The sequence below is a fragment of the Prorops nasuta genome, unplaced genomic scaffold, assembly GCF_024137725.1.
Source record: "Prorops nasuta isolate Cenicafe-Biocafe unplaced genomic scaffold, Cenicafe_Pnas_1.2 PNAS00008, whole genome shotgun sequence".
Taxonomy (NCBI): Eukaryota; Metazoa; Arthropoda; class Insecta; order Hymenoptera; family Bethylidae; genus Prorops; species Prorops nasuta.
This window is the reverse complement of record NW_027116805.1, coordinates 8,453,437-8,480,256: the sequence shown is the minus strand read 5'-3', so window position 1 is coordinate 8,480,256 and position 26,820 is coordinate 8,453,437. Positions and strand designations below refer to the sequence as shown.

The following is a 26,820-nucleotide window of genomic DNA, read 5'->3' as shown; positions in this document are numbered from 1 at the left end:
ACAAAAGTCTGAATCTAGTTTTTTACTTCTTTCTCTTCGACTAGTTCAATATTATTGATTTTGCAATGTTACAAGTATGTATGTACACTTTCGTGAATACACACACACATACACACACACGCATTGGCGAATTGTGTATGGATAGTTGATTAAAGTTTAAAATGTATACATATATCATTATGATTGGCAGTAGGTCGAATGTATTCAATAATGTCATTCTCTCATTTTCTTTACTTGTTTTTGACGTAAATATATCATTGTTAGCTCGTTTTCCTTCCAATAGTCTTACACAAGGATGCACGTATTTTAAACGTGTTTGTCGCTGCAGTTGCCAATGTTGCTATTGCCAATTTAATATTCCACGCTTAAACGACAACGTACGGGTTAGCGAATATGTTTGCGAGATAATGTTATAGCGATAAGAACAGCGTCGATATACGTATTAATAGCTTCAATAGTGTCAGGTAGTAGTATATAAAGAGTTTAAACAGTGGTAGTGATATAGTTGGATCAAGAGCTGTAACAATAGTATAAATAGAGTGATTATAGTAGAATGAAAAATACAGTACAACATCGGTAGAAAGCAGCATCAGCAACGGCAATAACACCATCATAAAAGTCATTTATCTCCCTCGCTGAGATTTTTATCACACGACTAGATGATTCATGAAAAGTGAGAGGGATGAATTTATATTACATATAACGTTGCTACATATAAGTTTCACTGTTCCATTCGACGTGCCACAAACCATTAGCAGCTTGACCCTGGCGAAGTCACGAGGCTCCAGGCTCCAGGTATTTTCCCCTAAATTGCGATTATGTCTAACTGTCCTTTGTATTCTTGTGATAGCGTATTTCGTGCGCGTGATAATGGTGTGTACGTGTGTATTAGGCACAGAGCCGAACGCGCCTGGGGCCCTCCATGTCGCTGGACCACCGTCCAGGGTCCCACTTTGGCTAGCACCAATCGTCCTCGTCACTATCAGAATGCCTTGACCTAGAAGTGATGTAAATTAGAATAAATGCGAAAACAAGAGGAGGAGGAGTGGGAGACCTTGAGTGGATAGAACAATAAAATGCAAAGAACCTGGGTGCTCGTTGTTTCGGTTGCGTTTGAGGCTGAGGCTTGTAGCCGTTTGGCACAGGACTAGGTAAAAGTCTGCCTCCACGGCCCAAAGCTACAGCTTGCTCGAAGCTCAGAGGATGGACCGATGCTGATGCTGCAGCATTCACCTGAGACGCTTGCAAAGGCATTGGAAGTGGCATTGGCACTGGTACTGGCATTGCCACTGCTACTGCTACTGGCAGGGATGCTCCAGGCATAGAAGAGGCAGCTGATTGGCCAGTTGGGCTTACAGCCTGACCTCCACCACCCGATCCTGCCATATGAGGAATTCGAGTAGGAGACGCGTTTAATTTTGGAAAGTTGATGTTTGATGGTTTCAGTTGAAGGCTGGATGGCTTGTTCGGAGTCGGTGGTAATCTGCGTCCATGACCGCGCCGTTTTACTAATACAGGATAACTGTGTTGATGAGGGTACTGTTGATGAATAGGTGGACGTGACGATCGTAGTGCTGCTTGTCGCGTCGTGACGCTGCTGCTTCCGTTACCACCACCACCCCCACTGCCACTACCTCCGATAGGACTTGGACTTCTCGATCGTTGCTCCAAGCTTGTCGTTCCATAATGACGTCGTCCACGATCCATTCGGTGTACAGGACTCGGAGATCGTGCAGGACTCGTTGATGCGCTCCATGGTCCTGTTGAATTTATGTCTAATCAGTCGTCAATTTTGCATAGTAAGACAATCTAAAATTGTACGTGGACTAAATAATAAGATATAACCAGTGACGTTGGAGAGTAAAGAGGTCAATTTGTATCAAAAATAGAAGTGGATAATTTGTGATAGTTTAAAGAATATGTAAAGTAATTAATTAAATAAATTACCATCATCGTAATAGTCGCAGTGGTCGTAATAGTCTGCACATAACAAAAAAGGATTAAAAACGTATTATATCAAGTTCACATAAGAGCCTGCGTAACGAGTAATTTTATGTACAGCAGAGCACATTTTTACTGTCGCATTTGTACATTTTGGTTACAGCTTTTTGAAACATATTTGATAAGTCTAGTTTTGAGAATCAGGAGTGCTCTTTGTTCCCTCTTGCTCTAGTTCAGGCACAAGCTCATTCGTCGCCTCTATTTCATACCTCGTATCCTACGGCGATGATTGTATTGTGTTGCGTGAGGTTGATGAGTGTGACGTTGTATTTGTACAACGTTGCTAACGGTATCGCTGAATCCAGGTCCATCGTGATAATAATGTCCCTGATGATCGTATCTGTGTCGCCTCGGTGATGGCGATCTGTGCAATATAGGTGAATGCCTCCTAAGAAGCGGAAGTAAAATGGTGTCGTTAGTATTTAAAGTGCATATGGAGTAAGATGAAGAGTTCGAAACTGACTTTGAACTTGGCGAACGGGAACGTTGATGAAGCACCGATGGATGATGAGGGTGAAGTCTGTCTGTACCATGCGTTAAACTCTCCAGACTTCCTGCTCGTGAATCTGTTGCAAGAACATCCTGCAGTTCCATCTAAAAATCATGAAATTTCAAATTAGTTTCTCCAATACTTTACGATCAATCTGAATAATACATGTACGTCTCGCTCCGAATATTAGATAAGATTTACAAAAAAATTATCTTATATTCGACCGAAATCCACGCCATTAAAAACACTGTGTCACGCGCTAAATCTGCTCTCTGTGTTACTTTTCTCCATATTCCTCTCCATCTGGCACCTTACTATCATATTCCATCAAATTGTCTTCTTTCTTCTTCGTAACCCTTTCATTACTTCGGTCGTTACTTGTACCTTCTGCTTGGTATCTCACACCTTTAATCCTCATAAATGATGATCAAGGAATCCATATATAGTTTCAGCAAGATGAATTGAACGTTCTCGTCGAGTAGTTTTTAACCATGTGTATAAATACTGTTAAATATTCGTGATCGGAGCATGCGAAGAAAATATAATTGAAGCATGCGCATGCCATTGGTTAAAGATATGAAGAAAAAGCGACGATAAAACAGAGAAAGAAATAAAAATGATACAACTAACGATAAGATTGATTTTTCAAATAGAGAAAATCCTGATTTCTCTGTCATTTCGTTTTCACTCACCAGAGATATAGTCACGCGTAATTTTAAAACATAGGTAGAATATATTACAAGTTAGTCAACATAATCTTTCTAAAGAACACCTGTACATCAGTTCCTCGAGAAATGACAAAGTGAGTCGGCTAAATAGAACAAAAACCGTTTTCGAAGCTCCACATTGTTAGAGAATCGAGTACCATTGAACATCGCGATTCACGATGGAAAGAAGAAGGGAAAGGACTTGTTGCAATTTTATAAAGCATTAGTGATGGATCGTACAACAATCCATGGTCTTTGAAAGCCAGACGGACTCGTCCTTTCCCTGTTACGATTATAATTTGCTCGCTGCTTAGTAAATTGTGTATACTTGTCGTACGTCATCCAGTTCACCTTTTTATTCCTGAAAATAAATAAGGTACGATTAATCATCTGTTTTATAAAAGTAGAAAACAAATATAAATTATAAAACAAGAAAGAGAGAAAAATAAAGATAAACCTGATGATACGCTGGTGTCTGCGTTGTTCCTCAGCTAGTATTTGTTCCTCATCATCACCAGCTTCACTCTCGTTGTCCTCCTCATCTCTGAAGACTTTGCGCCTACCAATGAGGTCTCTGCTCTCGACGATGGCCTGACGCGAGTGCACGTTGCTGGTTATCACAGGCTCCAGGCTGTTTGTTCTGCTCCCTGGGATCGTTGTCTTTCCTGCTACCGTTGTTGCTCCGTGATTGTTATTCCCAGTGTGATTTACAGCCGCCATGTCCAGCAGGCAGTTGTAAAAGGCTGATGAAGGCTGTTCGCGAAGACATTGCCAAACCATAGCGACGATCAGACCAAGTTTTATTTTTTCTCAATTGGCAGTTCTCTCTCTCTACAATTATTTTTCTGTCTCTACTCAAACCTACTTCGCGTACATCCAGATCACTTTTCATTTAATTTGTTATTTTCTTTTTACCTTTTTCTACATCTACCTCTACCTATATTGCTACCTCTACGTCTACACCTATACCTCTACACCTACCTCTATTATAGCTACTTTATTTTCTCATCCCTGAACCACAGTTCTCAATAAATAAATTCAGACTAGTTGATCGTGTACTTAGGCAAAAATTGACTCGCTCTTCATGCACACAAAATGTCTATTTTCTTTAATATTGGTCCAGCATGAAATCATGGATGGATCATTGTTGTTTTATGATGTTACAGCCAACGCGTTTCCTTGATTGATTTTTGGCGTTTGTGGGAAGGATTCGCGTTGGATAATCATTTTCAAAGAAACACCCAGCTTGCAGAATTGGCTTGACACCCTGTACTTCTAAATGGAGAACCATCCTGAGGAGGAAAAATCCCCTCATTTTAGGATTTTAATGATAATAAGGTAGTAAAAGGAACAAGAGTGATAGAGAAATAGAAAATGGTTGGAAAAGCATGCAAAAATGCATCCAGTTGTCAGTAAAGTACAGTGCGAACAAACCTTTGCATCGTCAACGGGGAAAGAGTAAAAAAAGAAGATGAGTAAAGGTAAAAAAGGTGTTGAGGAAAATTATAGTGTCAGAAGAGGCCATCCCTTCGATTATCATTGAATAGAGTAAAATTGAGACGTAACATAGTATGTTATTGTATAACATGCCTGTATGTATATCATTGGATCGTCTAGTATTAGAAAAACTTGCCAGCAGAATTGTGTACACTTAAACTCTACAGTTTACAATAGGCATTATAAACAAATAAGCTGAGGGATCTCTTAATGATGCATAAATGCCAAAAGTAATACAGATAGAGAGAGAGAGAGAGAGAGAGAGAGAAAAATAGGTAAATAATCGATATTTGGTTGCATATGTTTCTACGAATCTAGTCGAATTACTATTTAATTTAGTTTCTTAATAATACTTGAGTTTGTAAATCTAAGAGACTCTACTGCTCTATTGAGACATGAAACTGGTTTTCATAAGTATTAAAATGGGAAAATAAAAATGTAAGATTTTATGCAAACAAGATTACAAATGAAGATTAAGAATGATAATTAAAAACCAGCTTTAAAATCCCTTAATGATGCAGAAGGACCAAGAGTCATAAAGAGAGGAAAATGAAATATGAGAATGTCTACAATTGTTGCTATGATTTAAGATTCTGCAAAAAGTACTATTTAATATAGATTTTTGACGATGCTTGAGTGTATAAATCTAAGACGCTCTACTGCTCTATTGAGGCATAAGACTGATTGTCGCAACTATTAAACAGAGGTGAAAAACGTGAAAGGGCCCACACAGACAAGAAGATTATAATAAAGTTTAAGAGGAAACTACTTAATGATATTTGTAAAAAATGAGATAAAAAGATCAGTACTTCAGTTATTACTTACACTCAACTACATGGTAATTTATCAGTAACGAGAGAGCCGATATGCACGTGACACTCACGTTGCACTAATTCATACGTCTAATTGTACCAAGGATTGGGCTAAACTTCACGGTCACAAAATTTTTATACATATCTATTGCAACAGTGATTATGGGACCTAGATGAATTTTGTGCAGTCATGTTATTAACAAAAGCTCATATATGTTTAACATATATATATATATTATTTGACCAACTATTAATTATTTTTTTGCTATAAGATGTTTTATCATTTTTGTGGTAATTTTTGTTAATAACTAGACTTTAAGAAATTGACTTTGATCCCTTATATTCGCTGTAGCCATAGGTATAATAATACAATACGTATATTACTGCTAAGGTAATCGTCTGCCATTGCTAACTGTACGATGAAACATCCTTTGATACACTATAGTATGTCAAATCATTGCTAGTGTTTATAAATCTAGTTTATCTATTTGCTATATCTGTGTAATAGAATGGACTGTCTGTGCCAATGAAGAAATACTACATGATTGAAACTAAATAATTAAAATTGTTAAGTGCTGGATGATGTATGGTACTTTGGTGTAATAATAATATTGTAATGAATAATATAGCAATTGTAAAAAATTAAAATTCAAAAGAGAATTGATTAGGTAAGGTTGTTGATAATAGCTATTGTAAAAATAATTAAAATAATAATGGAGTGGCAAAGAGAGAGAAAGAGAGTGATGGCAATGATTATAATGGCAATAATTAACATAATAATAATAAAAATAGCAATAATAAGAATAATAATGTAATGAGAAAAAGTAAGTAATACCGCTTGGGCTGCAGGATTTTGCCCAGCTTTATCGTTATCGTTCTGTAAAACAAAGAAAACATATACAAAGAGATGACAGAATGTCATATAATAATTAATATACGAAAGAAGAAAAAAAAAGAAAAGAAAAGATTGATGGTGACTGTGTGCTAAAGTACGTGTAATATAAATATTAGCCTAATAGTAAGAGTTAACTAATTTTATAGAAGATAGTAATAGACAATTGACGTATATTTCGATGTTTGTTAACTACCCCTAAATTATCTATTTCGATTCTTACGTATTACTGACAAAACTTTACCTAGTAAAAAAAGTCATGGTCTACTTTTTCTATAAAAAAATAAAAAAATTCATTGTGCTTGGTGCGTTTGCTCGTGTGTAAGTGCACCGTTAACAGACAGATAGAGAGAGAGAGAGAGAGAGAGAGAGAGAGATAGATAGAGAGAGAAATAGATATATAAACGCACGCAACACACACACGACCTGCAATATGACTCCTTGTGGAAAAACGTTCATCATTACCCAAAATTAATTTAACTTAAACGATAGTTAATTGGTTACAACAATTATACTTTAAAAAATCACGTAAGACCAATAAACGCGACCGAAACAAGCATCCGCGTATAAACTGATTGATAAACAAATTTTTTCTTTATCCTGCCATCAAAGACTACTTCGCTTCACCCCCCTAATACAGTCTCTTCTCTTGTAGCTTTAATTCTTGAAATTCCGATTCCGAGCACAATAAAAAATATACGCATCGTAGTTAATCGCTATTTTTTGTCTCAGCTCCAGCCAAGGAGGATACTCACTTCTTCCGTCGATTCTATTTGACCAAACTTGGTCGTTCTCCAGCACTCGAGAATCAGCAGGCACGTGTATATCTTACCAACGGTCAACTTGTCTCTTCCCAATTCTGTAAAGTAATTAATTATTGAGATACAATAAAAAAAATCCATTGTTTTGAGAATACTTAAACAATTGATCATTGATAATAGATTCAAACCTTCGTTTCTCGGTATCAAAAGGTCTAACATTTTCTTTGCCTGAAGAGGCCATATACTTCTGATAGTGTCCCTGAGCTCTTCGTTAGCTTGATTCATCTCTTCGGCTGATGCAGGATAAGTTTAGGGAAAAAACAATAAATTTGTGTTAGCAATTTTAACAGTAATGATAACAATACCAATAATAATATACCCTATACAAAGAGAGGAAATAAATTGTGGTAACTCACCACATCTCATCTTGATGCTGAGATTCTCTCTGATGAGAGCAAAAAGGGTAGTAGTAAAATTGACCTTTCCATCAACATCAACAGGCATATTCATCCTAATGAGCTTCTTATAAGCCAGTCTATTTGGACACTTGTTGCCAAAACCGAGAGGAGGGTCCATGTTCTTCAGCATATCGTACATCTCGGTGTAGTGTATCTTACCAGTGGCGTTTGGGTCGTACTCTGCCCAGATCCTGACGAACTCGTCCAAATGATGAGCCCCAAGAATCGAAGAGTCCCTCGTGAGATAATCGAAATTGTCCATTATGACGGCGACAAAAAGATTTAGCATGAGAAACGAACAGAAGAAGATAAACGAGACGAAGTAGGCATATGCAATGTTGGATCCACAGCTACCTGACTCCATTTTCTCAGCCCTTGAATCGCAATTACGACCCTTGATGCAAGATAACATGATGTTTGGCCAGGCTTCCCCAGTAGCACACCTACAAAATTACAATCAATATTAATATAGTGTTTAATTTAATAAAAAACACGTTTCAACATTTCATTTTCTCTTTTCAAATCATGAATAATAAAAGAAGATAGCCTATCGATGAAAAAATCTATATACTACCCAAACCTTTGTAAAAGACCCGATCCTTAAAAATAAAGAAGCTTTTCGCGCAAGCTAGATTGGACAGAGTTATTGAAAAAGCGTCAAGTGCTTTATAAAAAAATTTTTTAAGCATAGTAAAGGCTTGATTAGAATTAGATACTTGGAGTATTTTGTGGAATATAATCTAAGTCTATTGCAAAATAATATGTAAAATTCAAAGAATAATAATTGAAAATTTATAAAAATATGACACTTGGTATTATATATTTTCAATAATGCTGTCCAAATATTCAATCAAGCTGTATAATATTGGCATGCATACTTTAAGTTTTTATTTCTTTTCTCATCTACTATTTTCTTTTACTTTTAACTTTTTGCCTCTTACTTTTAACTATTTACTTTCTCTTACACAACAAGACATTACTTTCTAAGGGAAACCTTAATTCTTACTTCTGCAAATTATCTTTAAAATGGAGCACACACAATACTGGACAAAAAACATCAAGGGATATTTTCGGTATATCTATATTTCTAGAGGTACCAAATTTACGTCTACTTATGTATAACAGTGCACGATCGCGATATCTTATGACTGGTTCAACGAACAGTACCCGATTTTTGCAATCTTTTACTCCCTTTTATTCTTCTTTCGTTCATCATGGTCTTTCTAATTTTTGTCGTTTTGCTTTCAGATTTCAAGAAAAGTGAGAGAACAATGCACGGTTTTGTCATTTGTTGTTGTACATTGTGGAATAAATTTTGTCGGACGGTACTCACCGAAAGAGAAGCATCAGACCTTGAATGAAGCTTTGGAAATTGTTGTGCTTGGTAATACCAGTATTGGCGTCCAAATTGATGTTACCAAAAACCTGAGAGCCAAAGAAAGAAGATGGCCAAGGCCAAATGGCAAGAATGGCATTAGCGTTCAGCACTTATTAGATTAGTATATTAACCGAGAATCCCCCCTGCCTTTTCTCAACTATTACGCATCCTTTCTTTCAATTACAATCTATTTTCATCTATCATCTACCTAAATCCTTCTATTCATCTAATCATCGTTAATCATTTAAGTATTTCAATTTGAGCTCAGATTCAATTGCACCGAATTTTCTCATCGCGACTCGTGCTACGTTGGATATTTAGATGGAGCGCAACAAAAGAAAAATTTAACTATTTACTATAATACGTCCTTTTAACTACTGTACAGCCAAACAGAAACAATTGTAGGATCCATGTAAGAATATATTAGGGGGAGAAGTGGGAAAAGGATGGAAATAAGGAGAACATAGTCCAATACACTATTCTACCTATTCCTATGTATAACGATATCAAAATGTAGCCTTTAGTTAATTATTATAAACTTCGCAGAATAGCTTTACGTATTACATGAGTGTAAAATGTAGTGTACCTACTCCAGTAGCAAAATTGGTCCCAATGACGTAAAAATAACTTGATTTCAGATTTTCATGTCATAATGACGTCAGAGTGACCAATTTTATTACCAGGGTTTGGTCTTACGTGCTAAATCCCTCGCATATGACTCTGTGTATTCCTGTGAGTGACTGTGTGAGCGTGTGTTTGTGCGTGCGTTTGGAGCAAGCTAATCAGGGATAATCTAACGACTGCAGGATCAATAAACAACAAACTGACAATGTCGAGCAGCTTACTCTCAAGTTAAACTCATGCTTTTGTAGTAAATAGCCCAGCCCGTATCTCATGTTAACGTATATTGATCTGTGATGAGCTGCTCGACTCACCGAAAAAGCAACATAAGACCGGCGAAGAAGGACTGAAAGTTGTTGTGATCATTGATGTCTGTTCCTGGATCGATCTCTATATTTCCAAAGACCTGACAATATAATATTTCTTGTCACTATGCATAATCCAGATGTATGTACGATATTTCACATTCTCTTCCTCATTGCATTTTCCTCTTTGCTCATAATATCCTATCCACGTACTCTACATCTCCTACGTATGTAGCTGCGACAGCTAGTGCCTCTTGAGAAAATAGGTCTCATCATAAGCTTAAAATCAATGCTTGTTCGTACCTGCATACCGATGATCGCATAGATAAAAAACAGCATGGCTATGAGAAGACACACATAAGGCAGGGCCTGAAAATTAAAGATGTTTAGTAACAATTCCAAATAATCGTTGATAATAATATTACAGTAGCTTTCTTAATTTCAGCTAAACATTTTAAACTTTTTACACTTCTGGTCTTTCTGTCTTTATCCCTCGTATAAATGGATACTGAAGAAAGTGGAAAAATGTAAAAAGTGTGGCAAGTTTCTGCTAAAACAAACAGACCCAATTCTGTTCTTACTCTTATTGGGCATCAATTTTCGTGCTTTTGCAGACTCGTCCACTTACTTTAAAGGATTGCACGAAGGTCCACAGCAGAATTCGTATCGTGTATCCTTGTCTGAGGAGTTTGATCAATCTGGCAGCTCGGAAGAGCCTGAGGAATCCAACGTTGATAAAATTTTCCTGTAGAGAACAAAGAAAATTGCACTTGAGTCAACGAGATATACCGATCTCTTAGCGGCAAGAGTAACCGGCTCCATGCGTGCAACGTCGTATATCAAAAGTCGTTTTTATATTTTTCTTTTAAATAATAGATTTTCAAGCTTCACTTGTGGCCGCTTCTCAAAATTATTAAGTCAAACCAATATTAGTTTTGATAGACAATGATCTGCACGATGCACGAAAGGAGCTATTTTGTATTTGAGCAAAGAGAAAGAGGGGGAAAATGGAGTATTTGTGAGAGAGAGAGAGAGAGAGAGGGAGAGAGAGAGGGGGAGAGAAACGAAAGATATATCCAAATAGAAGAAAAGTTTATAGAATGTTATAAAAAAATGTTGATAAAATATTTTTTATTTAAATATTCCTTTAATACATTGTGTGAACTTTTGTACTATCTGGACAGAGGGCGAAAGAAAAGAAGGAAAATATCCAAGTAGAAGAAAAGTTCACAGAATGTTATAAGAATGTTCATAAGATATAGTTTCTATTCTATATATAAATATTCCCTTAACACTATGTGAAGTTTTGTTCTATCCGGACAGAGAGAGAGAGAGAGAAAGTCATAAAGTTAGAAAGTGAAATAGGTAGATAAAGAGTCAGACAGATATAGATTTTGAAAGAGAGAGAGAGAGAGAGACAGAGCTGCACGTAGGACGACTAAACAATCTATACATTATGAATTTAATAAGAACGAGATAAGAAAGAAGCATACGTGGCATAGCAGCGGATTTATGGCGTCACATTTACAAGACACGGTTTATAAAATAGGAACTGGTTCAAGGAAAACTATGGAAATGGTTATTGGAAAAGAATACTGTTTCAAAATATCCCAAATTGACCCAGCAGTTTCAACTTTGCAATATAATATTCTAGCTTACAGCAATCAGCTACAAAGATCAGCTATATAGATTTCTTACAATCAACCATGGTTATATAATTTTAATCTTCCAGTATATGTATACTATATCTGTATATTATATGTACATATTACTTCACAGACTCGTAAGCAATTAGCAAACAACTCCTAAGAGTGTACAGAATTTACAGGACTACTTTTGCAACTTTGTTCTAATAAATTTTGGATCTAGGATCTGATAGATCATTCGTTCGAATTAACCCTTTTGCTTATGTTTGTTTCCAGAGTCTCTGTTGGTTTTACTTGTTCCCTTGCCCAGATAGGCATGTATGCACCTGATTTCTCAATTATGTTTGTGTAACTTGTCGAGTGCCAACTAATAAAACACAAGTCTATAAAATATTGGATACTCGAGTACAGCATGGTGGAGGGCCTTTCAAGCAAAATCTTGCAGGATTTGTAGCGCAACTGCAAAAAAATAAAGTATATACGACGATAAAGGAAGAAAGAAAAATACGTTTTTAACGCGACCAACAGGGCTAACGTAATTTTTAGCAAGACTACATTATTTTACTTTCCTTTTAAGGGGGAATAATTCTCCGAAATTTCAATAGATCAAAATAAAGCGTTTAGTCTATCTAGTACAATACTGCGACGTATTAATATCAGCTATTTTTAAGAGATATCGATCGACTGAGAGATACTGCAATATATCAAGAAAACATAGGGGATGAAAATAAAAATACCTTCTTCTCGCCCATGGTGTTGCTCGATACCATTCGTTCCTATTAAACATATCATCTCTTTAGCGTTTATTCCGTTTCAAGCAAAGCTACTTTTTCTTCCCATTCCCAAGCTCACTCGTTTTTCTTTCTGATTTCTTTGAATTAGTAAAGCATTTTAAAAAAGTCCATTTTGTCCAGGTTAATTTACAAATATATACAGTAATTTTCAAAGAAGCCACATTGATAAGATTTTTAATTCCATAAGGATAGAAGCTGTCTTTCTTCTTATCATTCAAAACTTAATTGCTTTGTTTTATTCATTCGTAGCAAAAAGGAATTGCTTTAAAAATTAGTTCAGGTCAGTTTTCGTGATGTAACGTACGTAATAACGGTCGTAGCCCGTATAGCACAAACCTCATCAGTAGATACCAAGAAAATATACTAAGTGTGTTTAATATGTATGTAGTGACATCGTAGGTTTAGTTTTCTTGTTAAGTCTTATTCCTGTATTCGAATGATGATTGTGCGTGGTTTGATTTCTTCAATTTCTATATAATAATGCAAAAGGGTTAAAGCCAGGCGCTTGCGTCATTATTAAGACTTACGCGATTCTTTCATTCTGAAAATTGTTGAGTGCTGTTGCTAGAAGATTGAATAAAGTTCTTTGAGAGAACGATTGTTCGGCTAAAGCTTTACATACCCCGAACTCAACCACCAGAGCGTCCACAATGCTACCAATGACGGTGATGAAGTCGAACGTGTTCCACGCATCTTTGAAGAAGTTCTAAATTTCAATAAACATAAAATAAAAAATATATTAATATCACATTTTGGTGCTTTTAACGTGTAGTAATATAGTATAGTATATGCCGAATACGTGTTATTCCTTCGAAGGCTATCAATCTCTCTTTGTATGCAGAAAAGAGTCACAATTACAAGCAAAATTCTACAGCAAATAGTTCGTACTTTCTTTTCTTTTTAAATAAGCCTTTTAGCAAGCCTTCCAAGTAACGAACGTGTATCGTGTGAGTAGCCTGCATACGTGTATACTTGGCTGTGCAAGAAGTTGGCTGAAGAAGAGAGGTCAAAGGCACTGGTGAAAATTTTATGAGATAAGTATATGAAGCATAGCCGATTATACGTACACGTATCGGTATACCATGTGTAAACTATTTTAATAGGCGTGCATAAGAATTGGAAATATACTATACTATATTGGGCGTTTCTTTGTGTAGGTGCGCGCGCTTGTGCTGCATTGTTTGTGTGTGTGTGTTTGTGTTGTAAATGTATTGCGCACATTTTGTTCATACGAGTTTTACACTCGTCCTGTTCGACGTGCTTGTTTAAATTATGCAAGTACGATTCCTATTACAGGTGCGTTCTGAGCTACGCATAGAGCGATCATATAATTAATAGAATAAAAATCCTCAGAATTTTAGTAGCAAAACTCAATAATTTTGAATCCTCGTGAATAACTGAACGTCATGGGGATCAGTATTGCTACCACAAATGTACTGAGAATACTCTAAATGCATTCGTATATACTCAGGACATCCGGAGTGTATTCCAAGAACGTTTTCAATGTTCCATTTATAGTTTAAGTCACGATTTTGACCAAATTTAAGTGCTCTGCCATATGCGTAACGCAAAATCAGACCTTGGCTATATATTTATATATAAATAGAGTGGGGTACTTGAAATAGCCTGGAATATGGTTTTAAAGATGTATTTATCTTCGTAATCACACGAGATATCAAATTGTACATAAAATTTTTCTAGGTGCAAATAAAAAGGAGCTTCAGGAAAGTTTTCATTCTTATCTCTTATAGTTACGAAGATACAAATCTTTTACATCCATGCTCCAGGCTAAGTTTATAGTACTCCACCCTGTACATGTGTGTTTATACGTATACCTAATAGCAACGGTGACACTAATAATTATTCGCTAATTCCAAATTCTATTTAACTACGGTTTACGCAAATTGTGGAGAGATGCAGATTTTTCAAAAAATTTGATCCCTTATATCTAGGAGAAGAGTTTCAATCGCACTGTTAAACGCGATATACATGATCTGCTCAAGACCAGGTGCTGATCTTGCTTGGAGCAATATACAATATTTGCTTATACATATAGTATGATATCTTCGTTGTCTTAATCGTCGTATTTTGGTATGGATACAAATATGAGGGAGGGAAATATCGAGTGGTGGGAAGCCCTGAGATACATTAATACATTAACGAATACAGAAACTAGAAATGTAATTGTGTTGTTTTGGAAAATTCGATGGTTATAATCCAAAGGTAAGTAGTTAACAAGGTGTACACGATATCTGAGAGAGTGAGAATTAAGATAGAGTAAATAAAAGAGGCTTGTTTATACCTTGCATCCAAAGGCGACGAGTTTTAGGATGCACTCAATGAGGAAAAGGAGGGTGACGACCAAGTTCACGATGGTCAAGCTGTCCAATAGAATTGGCGGCGCCTCGTGATACTACAAAATACACCCAACACACACACAGACGTGACATAATCCAAGTTCTAATAATTCTCAAAGCCCTTTTGTTATTTTTTCAAGTATCTCATAGAATCCTCCTGTCACACTTCCCAAACTTGTTTCTATCACGCTTCTGTCTCGAAGAAGAGGAAGAAGGATAGTTGGATCAGGTGGAGTGAGAGGAAGTAAAAGGCTTTTGTGGAGATATCCGAGATCAATTCACGGTCATTTAGCTCTCTACGTCACTGATAATATACAATCGATTGTACACTCTCCTGCAGTGGATCATGAAAAGACTCAACAATCTCCTGACTATTTATTATTATTATGTTTAAAGGATGTTAAAGAAATACTGCAACAACTAAAACAAACAAAAAAATAGGGCGAAAAATAATAATGAAGACAGACAAATGATTACAATAAGAAGCAAAGGAGGCTACTTGCTGGAAAAATTACCAAGCCAATCTCTTGCAAATTTTTCTCGGTAAGCAAGATGGTTCGTTAAATCTTCATAACGGTTGGCAAGGATATTGGTATATGTTTCTAGTTTCTTAAACGCCTTCACGTGTACACGTATACGAGTGATCAGTGGTATACATTGGTACGTACAAAGTGATCCATGAATACGTTTCAATCCTCACGAATATTACATGCAACGTAAGCACAAAAATTTAAAAAGCCATATTGAACAGCAGATAGATGTGCAAAAACTCGTGCCAGTTGTACAGGATTACAAAACATACATATACTATATATATATGTGTGTGTATGTGTGTGTGTGTGTGTGTGTGTGAATAATGAAGGATGAATAGCATAAAGCTCACAGATGAATATTAAAATGTTACATTCCTGGCTAGTCAGCTTCTACAACATACTTTGCATTAGTATAAAACAATTCAAATATATAATAATAAATATTAACAGTGTATATAATGTACGCGCGCATTTGTTTATCTACTGTGTGTATGTGTGTGTGTAGATCTTTATATTTTTATATACATAAATATATATAAAAAAGAACATATATGTATGTATATAAAATGTACATAATTTCTTATCAATGAACAGTGATACAAAGATTAGGTGGTTACAATTTTTCAATTTATGCATGAACCATGAAATTCTGCACTTATTAGTGCTGGTAGGCACCGTTTATCAAGAGTGAATCAACACTCAGAATAGAAATAATTTTTTGAGAACGGTGTACGCTGATGATTGGCGAGGATCATGGAAAATTGGTCAGGTAGTCTTGTCACGTTTGATGAATATGAAGTATTTCTTGGTGAGAGATTATATGGGTGCTTACCCTGACGCCGAAAGCGACGATCTTCAGTATACACTCGACGGTGAACATCCCGGTGAAACACATGTTCATATACTTGAGCATGTTCTTGTGCGTGTCGCTTTGCCGGTAGAACTGCAATGCATACACTGACAACACACACGGCAACCAGACAGACTCTACAAGGCCCTCGCTCCAGCCATTCAGATACACGCGTATATTCATCTTTAGTGTTTGTGTCATTTTTTAATTCTACCACGTTATTTCCATTAATATTGTTATGTGTTAATTGTAACATTACATTTATACATTAATTCTCCACATTGATGTTTATACGCGTGTACATAATATAAGTGTGTAATATGTACGTGTGCAAAACAACCAAGTACCTAATAACATAATACATTTCATTAATTTTGTGTTCCCTTTCATTTTCTCATTACAATTTCAATTAATTACTGTGTGCAATGGAGCACACACTATTGGATGTTATGCTGACTGTTGTCATTACAAAAAAATACCCAGCAAAAGCAATAATACAATTCTTATAGTGCACAGAATGTCCTCAATAGTTACTGAGAATATACCAAGGATGTATCTGGAAGGAGATCCTAGTATCTCTAAGATTTGTGCAACGAAATACTCGTTATAGCTGCAGTTTCTTCTAAAATGTAAATTTAAGTATTAAATTGTTATATATGAATATACGAAAATTCTATTTCCAAGTGAGAAATTACAATATCCAGTAAGTTACGTATTGTGTTTGCTGGGTATATTAGAAGCATGTATGTTCAATGCTATGAATCAAGTAGTATTAAAGATTCAAAAGTAATTTTCAATAATTTATAAATCTATGAAGTTTCATTAGGGAAGGATTAATTGGTTTAATGGAAATGAAGATTTATGGTATGTTTTTTTGGATTGTACGAATAAATTCGTGTCAGTGCAGAAGGAACTGATTGTCATTACTATACAGGTAAACTTTCTATTGCTGTATCATAGACGTGAAACAACAAGTCAAAGAAAAACAAATCTCATAGGAAATTGGTAATTTTTACATCATTAGGACCAGCTTTGCCATTGAGACTGTGTTTTCCTATAATAACTTATCGCCGCCCACAATTACAACAATAGAAATCAGAACCTGCGTACAGTAGCTTGTATTGTTTCAAGTTCATAAGCTGTTGTGTTAAAAATCGACTGCTGATGTTTATTAAAATTTTAGTTGTACCTCGGTAGCAGCCAGCATGCGGTACGGCAATGTATAGTAATATAAAATTGTATGCTACGGTATGTTACAGTACAGTACAGAGCGGTACAGTACAATATGTGAATTAATCAATCAATCAATCAAGTGACATTCTCAGGTGCATTTTTTCATTGTTGTGCTATATAATGTGCAGGTGCAATAGTACATAAAATGAAGAGAAATTTTTTCCTCTTTTTCAAATCATGTCTGACCAATTTAGAAGCAATTGTTTTGCAATACATGACAGTAATTCACATAACAGTAATATAACGTGGAATAAATTATTATATGCCAGTGATCCGAAGTGGCCAGTTTGCTTGGTTCAAATCTTTTTGACAATTTAACAGACCTATTCCTAATACACTCTGGTGAAGTTTGTTAGATAATAATAAGTATTAGTTTACAGGAATGAAGCTTATTAAACGTGTAATTGTTAGAAGGAAAGATCCAGTATCATCAGTGTTAAAGGAAGAAAAAGCGTTCAACGTATCACCAGCTAAAGCATGGTTTTGTTGGTGTATCAATTAAATTTCATTCGTGTGTTATTTCTATGTTTGATCTTTTCTCTATACTCTACTGGTAGACATTACCGCGCGTGTAACGTAGCCATGCAAATTGTCAATCCTGTCATGTCTGTAAAGTAGGATGAATTGAAATGACGGTAGTGGGGTTGACACGAGAGAAACAATGAGGAAAGAAAGAGCTACGAGAAATAATTATCGCGATTCAAATTTAAAACAGATATATAGAATAACTTCTCCCTGTGTTATGGTTTTGGAGGGTAATCTGGTTATAAATAATGAAAAGTGATAAAAACAGTGTGAACATTCGACATACAAGTGTGTGTAATACTTATCAAGAGCGACAATTAATTAAACAATTGACAGTAAAAATATTAACAGGCAACGATAAGATTTTTTTTTCATCCGGTTTATATTAAATTCTTCAAATAGTCAAAGTTGCCAGTGGTATTTAGTTTGGAGCGCGATACGAGATTGGCGAGCAGGAAAATATCGACAACCGGATTTAATGCATGAACGAAATGGTACGAAAAAGATTCCGAATTAAGAAGAGGATTTTCAAGGTGGAAGGAGAATAGGGGATATGGAAATTTTGTTGATTTAACTCAAAATTAACGAAGAGTGTACTGTAAAAGAATAGAACTGAAATTAAATATCGACCAATTTTGCTTTTCTTTCCAAAGTAATAACAGGGAAAGGATTAAAACAGCTATGAAGAAAATTCAATAATTAAGGATTATTGCCCGTATTAATATTAATTCTGCTAAAAATATTAAGTGGTGGCAAAACGAAAACTTACTTTCATCATGAGCAGTAACGTATTCAATACGATGAGTATCATGATGAAATATTCGAAAGGGGTTGACACCACGATCCTCCAGATTTTGTACTTGACGCTGTTTCGTTCCTTTGGCATGTATCGTTCCAATGGACGTGCTTGTATCGTAAAGTCTATACACGATTTCTGTATAAGACACGAAAGTTAGTAATCATAATATTATAAAATTCAAGGAAGGATAGGTTTAATACAATTAGGAGGGAATCAGTTAGTGGAAAAAATAAGAAAATGCTCGCCTGATTTTTATCAATTTCACCATCCTGTAGCTCTGCTTCACCTTGCTCTTGAAAGGTGATAATGATCAAGGCAACGAAAATGTTGACGAAGAAGAAAGGAAAGACGATGAAGTAGACGATGTAGAAAATGGACATTTCGATTCGAAAATTTTGTATGGGACCAGAATCCTTATGAGTCGCTGCCATGGAGTGCTGCAATATTTGTGGCCAGCCCTCGCCGGTTTGTACAGCGAACAATGTAAGCATAGCTGCCATAACGTTGTCATAATGGAAATATTGCAGTTGCCATTCTCGTCTCTTCACTTCTGGCATCAAAGCATTGTCTTCAAACACGAAGAATTGACCCCTGTAATTTCAAATACCACTTATTATCTCTTGATAAAAAGAAAGAATTAGCTGTTATTACACAAGCCGCAACTATACAAAAACAGAGAAAAAAAATCAACTCACTGGCAGTCCTTTTGCGTATACTTGCTCTCATCGTTACAATAAAAGAATTTACCGTTGAACAGTTGAACAGCGATAACGGCAAATATGAATTGAAACAATATGTATACAATTAGAATATTAATGACGTTTTTCAGACTGTTGACGACGCAATCGAATACAGCTTTAAGTTTGGGCACTCTTTTGATAGTCTTGAGAGGTCGAAGAACTCGCAGTACCCTTAACGACTTAATCGTTGAGAGATTTTGGCCAGCTGAGCTTCCGCTCATGTCAAAGGCGAATGAAACTGCGGCGCAGATAACCACCACTGCGTCCATGATGTTCCAAAATTCGCGAAGATACGATCCTGGATGCAATAGAACACCCAGATCGATGACCTTCAAGATCATTTCGACGGTAAAGACACCGGTGAACGCGTAATCGAAATGGTTGAGAATCGTGTTTCTCGCTGAATTTTCCGAAACTGGATCCTCGGCTGCTAACGCTATACTCGACAACGAAATCACCACCATTATGAAGAAATCGAAGTATCTCAGATTGACGACCCAGTGAGCAGCTCTTCTCACACTGCAATAATAATCATTTGTTATAAGATTTTCTCAAAAACGTTTTGCAGCTGAATGGATACTCACGGATTCGTAGGGGACAGTATAAACATGGAGGAATATGGCAGCATTGGTTTTGGTCCCGTGTCGTCGTCATCGCTTTGCTTCTTTTCTTCCGACGCTTGTCTGTCCAATCCATCCCTATTTATTTAAATTATAAAAATGCTGGTTACATATCAAATATCTTCTCCTACATTAATGGGGTACGTACGAGTTTCTAGTAGGACTGGACGATCGTATATCAACGTTTGCAGTTGTATGGTCACCAGGTCTTTGCAAGGATTCGATTTCCTTCTCGAGCTCCTGTATTTGTTTTTCCTTATCTTCCTCCTTCTCCTCGTCTTCGGCAGCGCTGAGTTCTTGGGCGTTTGCAAGATTGTCAACGGCGATAGCCAAGAAGACGTTCAGCAGAGTGTAATTGCCAAAGAGCACCAGTATAATAAAGTACAATGAATAAATCATGCCTTTCCTGTGGCCACCCTGAGACTCGATACCTTGGTACATCACCTCATTCCAGTCTTCTCCAGTCAGGATCTGTAAGTATTGAACAGTTAATTTTGCAAACTAGAGTAATAATGAGAAAGAGAGAGAAAGAGTCTTACTTGGAAGACGGTAAGCAGAGCGATGGGAAAGGTATTAAAGTTAGTGGGCGGTGTGCCATTATCGAAATTGAATTGTCCACCAAAGAGCTGCATGCCCAATAAAGCAAATATAAGAATGAAGAGGAAGAGCAGAAAGAGGAGAGAAATGATGCTGCGCATCGAGCTGAGCAGTGAGATGACGAGGTTCCGGAGACTCTTCCAATATTTCGTCACTTTGAATATCCTCAGGAGTCTCAGGGCACGTAGGACGGAGAGACCGAAGGAGGCGCCGTCCTTCACCTCAGACCAGATCACCTCGAAGATCGAGCCTGAGATAACCACGCAGTCGAACCGATTAAAACTCGATTCGAAATAAGTGCGTGGACCCAGCGCGTACACCTTTATAAACATTTCCATCATAAAAAGGGCCAGGAACACGTACTCGGCGTAATCTGAACAAAACAAAGAAATCAGTTACAAAATGTATTAATTATTAATAAGGAAAAAAAACCATTTGACAACTGCTGCAATTACTTACAAAGGAATAACGTTAGCCAATCGGGCTGCCCGTAATGCTCGACGGCCACGCAGACAGTGTTCAGGAACACAAGGACGATAACGAACCAATAAAACTTTTGCGATTTAACCGAATTACGTATCCAAAATCTGAATCTCTTTTCGGCACGCCAAAATTGCATACAGGTACCCTTGTTTTTTACTTTCGACTTGAAGTAGGAAGCTCTCGAGTATCCTGTGAACAATTCATATATATTTAGTAAAATGCCCTAGGGCGCTTGGCTGTTTGATACACACACACAAATACTATATATTATATATGATAAGAGTATGTATTTATGATTAATTCACTTTACGTATAAACGTGTGACTATTCTAAGATGCCTCGCTACCATTAAGCAACAAATTTGCACTATGTAGTAATTTGCTAAAACCAAGGACTATTATGCGATGAAACTGAAAATTTGCTTCGTCTAACGATTACCAATTTGTTTCTTCAACAGTGTGAAATGATAAGAAATCTTATATCAATTATTATTACTAATTGAAGATAATAATTCTGACTCGAACTAAAATTGGAGATGAATATAAAAAAAAAATAATTGTTATTATACATATACTAGTTGAAATGAAAACTACCAACTGGACACACCGAATATAATATTAATGCACAATAATAAAAGACAAAAGCTTCTTTTTTTTTCTTTAAACGACATTTGACCTTGTAAACCCACCCACCCCCTTTAAAATTAATTTTGCATCAACGACCATTCATGGCATTCAAGGCTTTTAATTACCTTTCAGCTCTTTCTTAGGTTCTGAAAAAAGAGGATCATCTGACAGCGTGTGTTTAGAACGTTCATCGATAAGATTTGGGGAGCATTCATAAAGCATTTATCATTGTAGAAACTCGATCGACATGGTCGATCATGTACAACTATCTGTACAACTTACCGTCATCGACATCATCATCGGCGTCTTCTTCCTCAGTGTCTGTGCTTTTACTTTTGCCCAAATTTTTTAATTTCTTCTTCTTTGCTTCGGCTCGTCTTCGCACTGCAAAAATAAAAAAGGAATCGATACAAAACGAAATTGATAAAGTCCAATTTAAGAGAACAGACTGCAAACCTTCCAATATATGCATTTTTTCCTCTTCTGTTGTTCTTTCCTCAGCAAGTATGACCTCCTCTGCAAAAGTGAGAATATTATTAATGAAAATAATGTTAAGAAAAAAGTCAGAGTAGGACAAAAATGGGATAGTAAATAAAAGAGGAACAAGGATCGAATAAAGACAAGATTTATACGTGCATACACAAGCATGAGGGAAATTGGAGTTGGTACAGATTCAAAAGCTTCTCTAACCTGCTCTGCAGATCCAATTGAGGTAGCAGTTCAGTTCTCGTTCGAGCTGCTGCTGCCTTCTTAATTTTAGAAACGTCTGTCGATTTTCCACCTTTTCTCTTTCCTTTGCAAACTCTCTACAAGCGTTATACAACAAATGTGAGATATTTCGTTTCACTCGTTGAGAAATATAAACGTGAATGAATGACTGGAAGACTCTTTGAAACGAAATAACTTTTAGTTTTCTAGCTGCCAGACATTATCCTATTAAAAGGCTAAAATTGATCTAGCTGATAGAATAAGAATTAGCTCAAATTGGTTACAACTTTTTTCTATTGGCAAAAATACTTATTACATAAATTTCTCTAGCAAAGAGATGGTTTATAGGAGCGTGTTTTACTCGTTTGGCTTTTGTAACTTGTAAATGCTACTAGCACGTATTGTCCAAAATCTACGGGGTAAAACTTTCCAAATATATGTATAAATGCAAATATAAATTTATATTTGTATTTATATATAGGTACTACATGAGAGGCACGATTTGAACCTGCTTGCGTAATCCAGTTTAAGTAGGAACTGAATGCAGTAGTGAACAGGCGTTTTCTTTTCGCTTTTTGATAAGCTGCTCGCCTCTCGACTCGCGTTCTCTCATTAGAGAACTCCCTGATGAGAAGCATCAATGATTTTTAAATATGATCAATATATGTTTGTGTTTTCCTTTCTCATAAACTTTGCTCCCTTCCCTGTCTCTTTGCTATAAATCAGAGAAAGAGAAAGAGAGAGAGAGAGAGAATGAGATTAATCAGAGAATACTCACCCACTAAGAACACCAAGAACCAAGTTCAACATGAAGAAAGAGCCAAGGACGATCAATGGTATAAAGTAAATCCAGTTGTAAGTGCTGCCAAGAGCATCATTTGTCTGTAAAATTGAGCAGACTCGTGTGAAATTGGAATGACTATCTGTAATTATCCGACATGAACAAACCATGAAAATGGGCCTAGATTTCTCTTCTCGAGTTATATACCATTATAACATATCCTCGAGAAAATTTTACAAAACGTATGTTAAGCTTGGTAAATATGATTGAACAATGAACATACAACATTGAGATATAGAGAGAGGACTGAAACTGACAATGTCATACTGAGCAATTTCATCAAACATATACGTCAGTGTTAGCTGCTTTGTGCGAGATTTGTAAAAGCCAAATAAAACAAGGAATAAACGTGGCAAAATGGAAACATCGATAGGTACACCGTACATATGTATTGGATGCTATAGAGAGACAAAGAAAAAAAAGAACAATAATGAATGAAAGGGACAAGGAAAGAAACAAATTGTTTAAATGGTGTAAAAATACACTCGATACAGCCATAAAATATTCAAAGCTGCTAAATAAAGAAGATGGCAAATAGAAGTAATGGAAAGGGGTAAAAATGATTACAAGAAGATTTTTAGAAGCCAAACAATAAAAATACAATTAACGAAATTGAAACATCTAAAGGTATTATTTAAATAATATAAAAGTATCCAGGATGTAATCAGAGAATAACCACAGCCACACTTATAAGAAGGTGGCAAACAAGGATAAAAGACAAATTACATCAAGTAGATTTGTAGACGCCAAAGTAAACAAGAAATAAAAGTATGGAGATAGAAACATCAATAGGTACACACAGTTCATATGTATACGACACTAAATAAAGGCAAAAGAGTTAAAAACAAATAATGACGGATGGAAGGGATAAAGAAAACAGAAATAGTTTAAAGGATATAAAAATACACTCGATATAGCTAGAGAACAGTTAAAGCCACTGATGAAAGGAAGTGGCAAAGAAGAGTAGTGGACATGGATAAACAATATACACAAAGATTTTTAGAAGCCAAATAAAACAAGGAACACAAATGGCTAAATTGAAACATCGACAGGTAGTCACTGAGAAGGTGGTAAATGGGCGATGGCCAGGGGAAGAGAAAAATGAAAGAAAGAAGATATACAGGCTCGTTACAGTTTAACACTGAAGAACACATTTCCTGCTTTACCCAGTACAATATGGCAGTCCAGCCCTCCATAGTGATGCACTGGAAGACAGTGAGCATAGCAAATCCGATGTTGTCAAAACTGGTGATGCCGCAGTTTGGTCCCTCCCAGTGATCCATGCAGATCGAGACATTTGAGTTACAGACGTGAGCACCAAACGGTGCCTCCCAACTGTTATCCGTATTGCACGGACTCGGTTGCTCTCCCTCCTTAACGATTTGACCTAAAATAACAGGCATTCAAATTTCTGGTTCTGAAAAACTTATCTAGCAGACTAATCCTACTCTCTTACCACCTAGAATAATCTTTTACAAAATATACATCATTATTTTCAAGACACGCTTGAAATTCGATACTCACTAATATCCTTTATACTGTAGCATGTTTTATGCAAGGTCCCCGAATAAAACTCGAGGCCTATTATGGCGAATATCACGATGGCGAAAAGGACCAGCAAACCAATCTGCAGGAGAGGAGCCATAGCCTTGATGATGGACTTCAGCACCACCTGAAGACCTGTATACAACATGAAGATTCAGTGAGAAAGGTCAATGACCCCAATCCCAAGATTACCCTAAAATTGTTTATTTTTATGTAAAAAGTATATTCTCGTTTCATCTGCCAGTAGCAGAGTATACACGATCTACAGGGTGTCGTTTGAACAATAATCAGAAAGAATAATACTGTATAATAAAAAAAAATGTGACAACAAAATTGGAGCACAATGTTCTCTGATCATCTTGCTCTTCTTTTTTCAGTTTTTCAGCATAGATTCCTGCTGAAGAAAATTTTACGATTGACAATTGTCCAAACGAAACCTCGTGGTGTAATGTGAATGTTTTTGGTGACTGTTATTGTTATTGTTGCTGTTGTTTTATCACGATTATTTTGGCTGTTTCATTACCGCTTCTACTCTCAATGGACTGGCATTGGATTTTACATGATTGTGTTGGCATATAAAAAATTGAAGCGTTACTTACTCGGTATGCCGGAGACAAGTTTGAGCGGTCGCAATACGCGTATTGCACGCAACGTGCGTAGATCCATATCCATTTCTATGCCTTGCGAGAACGCCATGATGAACCTGGCCCAAAACACACACACCCCACCATACTTTACTACTTACTACACTATTATACTAATTATACTAATTCACACACTACGTTAATATACTTAAATAATCTACTTGTATATCTAGCTTAGTTTATGTTAGCCTAGCCTATATTCTATTCTATCCTATCCTAACATATCCTAGCCTAGGCATTTTCATATTCTCAAAGGAAAATGATGGATTATTTCAAGTATTATTTCATCGTTATTTTCACAGACGAACATACCACTCAAAGAGAAGTAGATCTGTTCTCACTCTGAAAATAAATGCAAAATCTGAGGAGAAAAGATACAATCTTTAATTTACTGAAAGGCAGAAGCAACCTTTTTGTACGAGGGTGATAGGGATGTCTCTTTATATGTTATTCAAAATATTGTCGTTAAGAATAACTAAAAAAAGAATTTTAATTTCTGATATAAAATTATAAAAAGAAAATAACAAATATTTTGAATACTGTACAACGAGTCCTGCTATCGACCAAGTATTAAAAGCCTCTTATTTGACATTGGACAAATTTTTCTTATTGAAATATTTGATCAATTCCAAATGTTCTACTATCAAAAGATTATCTCTATTCATGTAATGCTCTAATTGTGATTCTACTGTTTTTCACAGAGGTGCCAGATTTCTGAAAAAGAAAGGACCTCATTTTTATTTATTCATTGACACAAATGTCTCTATATAATTAAAGGAGTGGCGATATGGGATTAGGATTAGAAGATAAAAGAGAGAAGATGTCTAATGAAAGATAGAGGAGGAGAAAACTGAGTACAATAATTTTTAGGCGTAATAACTGCAGCGATAACAACCAAATGGAAAAAGGATACAAGGATATTTTCATGATGAAGGATCGTCGAGGAAAACGAATCGCTGGGGATATACAAAGATATTAATATTGACTAATCAATACTAAAAAGTGCGACTGATCTACGAAAGAAATACGAGCTCGATTGAGTACATTACTGCTCTAGACATATAATTAACATTATAATGTATTTACCAGCGTATATAATATAAATAACGTTATCTAAAGATAGATTTTCATATAATTTATATCTAGACGATAGTATCAGGCCTCTATGAATTAGTTTTTAGATATAGTACGTGTTCATATGCATACCGTGTATTAAACGTGGACGAATGTACCGACCAAAGAAAGATTTCTTCTCATTCCTTGGAGCACAGGCTGATTAGTTTTTATTTTTGCATCTCCTCTCTCCTGTTCAATTAATATTCTTTCTTTCCTTGGTTAAGGAATAAGAGAGAGAGAG

At 36.0% G+C, this 26,820-nt stretch overlaps 1 protein-coding gene across 9 annotated transcripts in view; it reads right to left on the bottom strand.

The window, feature by feature from the left end:
• Positions 1-788: 788 nt before the first annotated feature.
• cac (cacophony) overlaps positions 789-26,820 on the bottom strand; it is a 32,112-nt gene continuing 6,080 nt past the window's right edge. For 2 of the 9 annotated variants that reach the window (XM_066730912.1, XM_066730919.1), the window contains 29 exons: positions 25,419-25,522; positions 24,799-24,954; positions 24,441-24,661; positions 23,212-23,315; positions 22,416-22,531; positions 22,182-22,241; positions 22,008-22,109; positions 21,076-21,288; positions 20,559-20,989; positions 20,168-20,490; positions 19,984-20,097; positions 19,355-19,918; positions 18,905-19,250; positions 18,630-18,794; positions 16,085-16,195; positions 12,985-13,068; positions 12,306-12,344; positions 10,551-10,667; positions 10,226-10,291; positions 9,932-10,023; positions 7,577-8,061; positions 7,349-7,453; positions 7,155-7,258; positions 6,343-6,384; positions 2,465-2,595; positions 2,211-2,389; positions 1,948-1,980; positions 1,088-1,760; positions 789-997 (listed from right to left, as the gene is read on the bottom strand). In XM_066730912.1, the coding sequence (XP_066587009.1) occupies positions 958-997; positions 1,088-1,760; positions 1,948-1,980; positions 2,211-2,389; positions 2,465-2,595; positions 6,343-6,384; positions 7,155-7,258; positions 7,349-7,453; positions 7,577-8,061; positions 9,932-10,023; positions 10,226-10,291; positions 10,551-10,667; positions 12,306-12,344; positions 12,985-13,068; positions 16,085-16,195; positions 18,630-18,794; positions 18,905-19,250; positions 19,355-19,918; positions 19,984-20,097; positions 20,168-20,490; positions 20,559-20,989; positions 21,076-21,288; positions 22,008-22,109; positions 22,182-22,241; positions 22,416-22,531; positions 23,212-23,315; positions 24,441-24,661; positions 24,799-24,954; positions 25,419-25,522 (5,320 nt within the window). In that variant the 3' untranslated portion in view covers positions 789-957. Of the gene's footprint in view, positions 998-1,087; positions 1,761-1,947; positions 1,981-2,210; positions 2,390-2,464; positions 3,560-3,655; positions 3,952-6,342; positions 6,385-7,154; positions 7,259-7,348; positions 7,454-7,576; positions 8,062-8,951; positions 9,044-9,931; positions 10,024-10,225; positions 10,292-10,550; positions 10,668-12,305; positions 12,345-12,984; positions 13,069-14,664; positions 14,776-16,084; positions 16,196-18,629; positions 18,795-18,904; positions 19,251-19,354; positions 19,919-19,983; positions 20,098-20,167; positions 20,491-20,558; positions 20,990-21,075; positions 21,289-22,007; positions 22,110-22,181; positions 22,242-22,415; positions 22,532-22,941; positions 23,058-23,211; positions 23,316-24,440; positions 24,662-24,798; positions 24,955-25,418; positions 25,523-26,820 lie in introns of those variants that run through there. The other 7 variants (XM_066730914.1, XM_066730913.1, XM_066730915.1 and 4 more) reach the window with 7 other exon arrangements.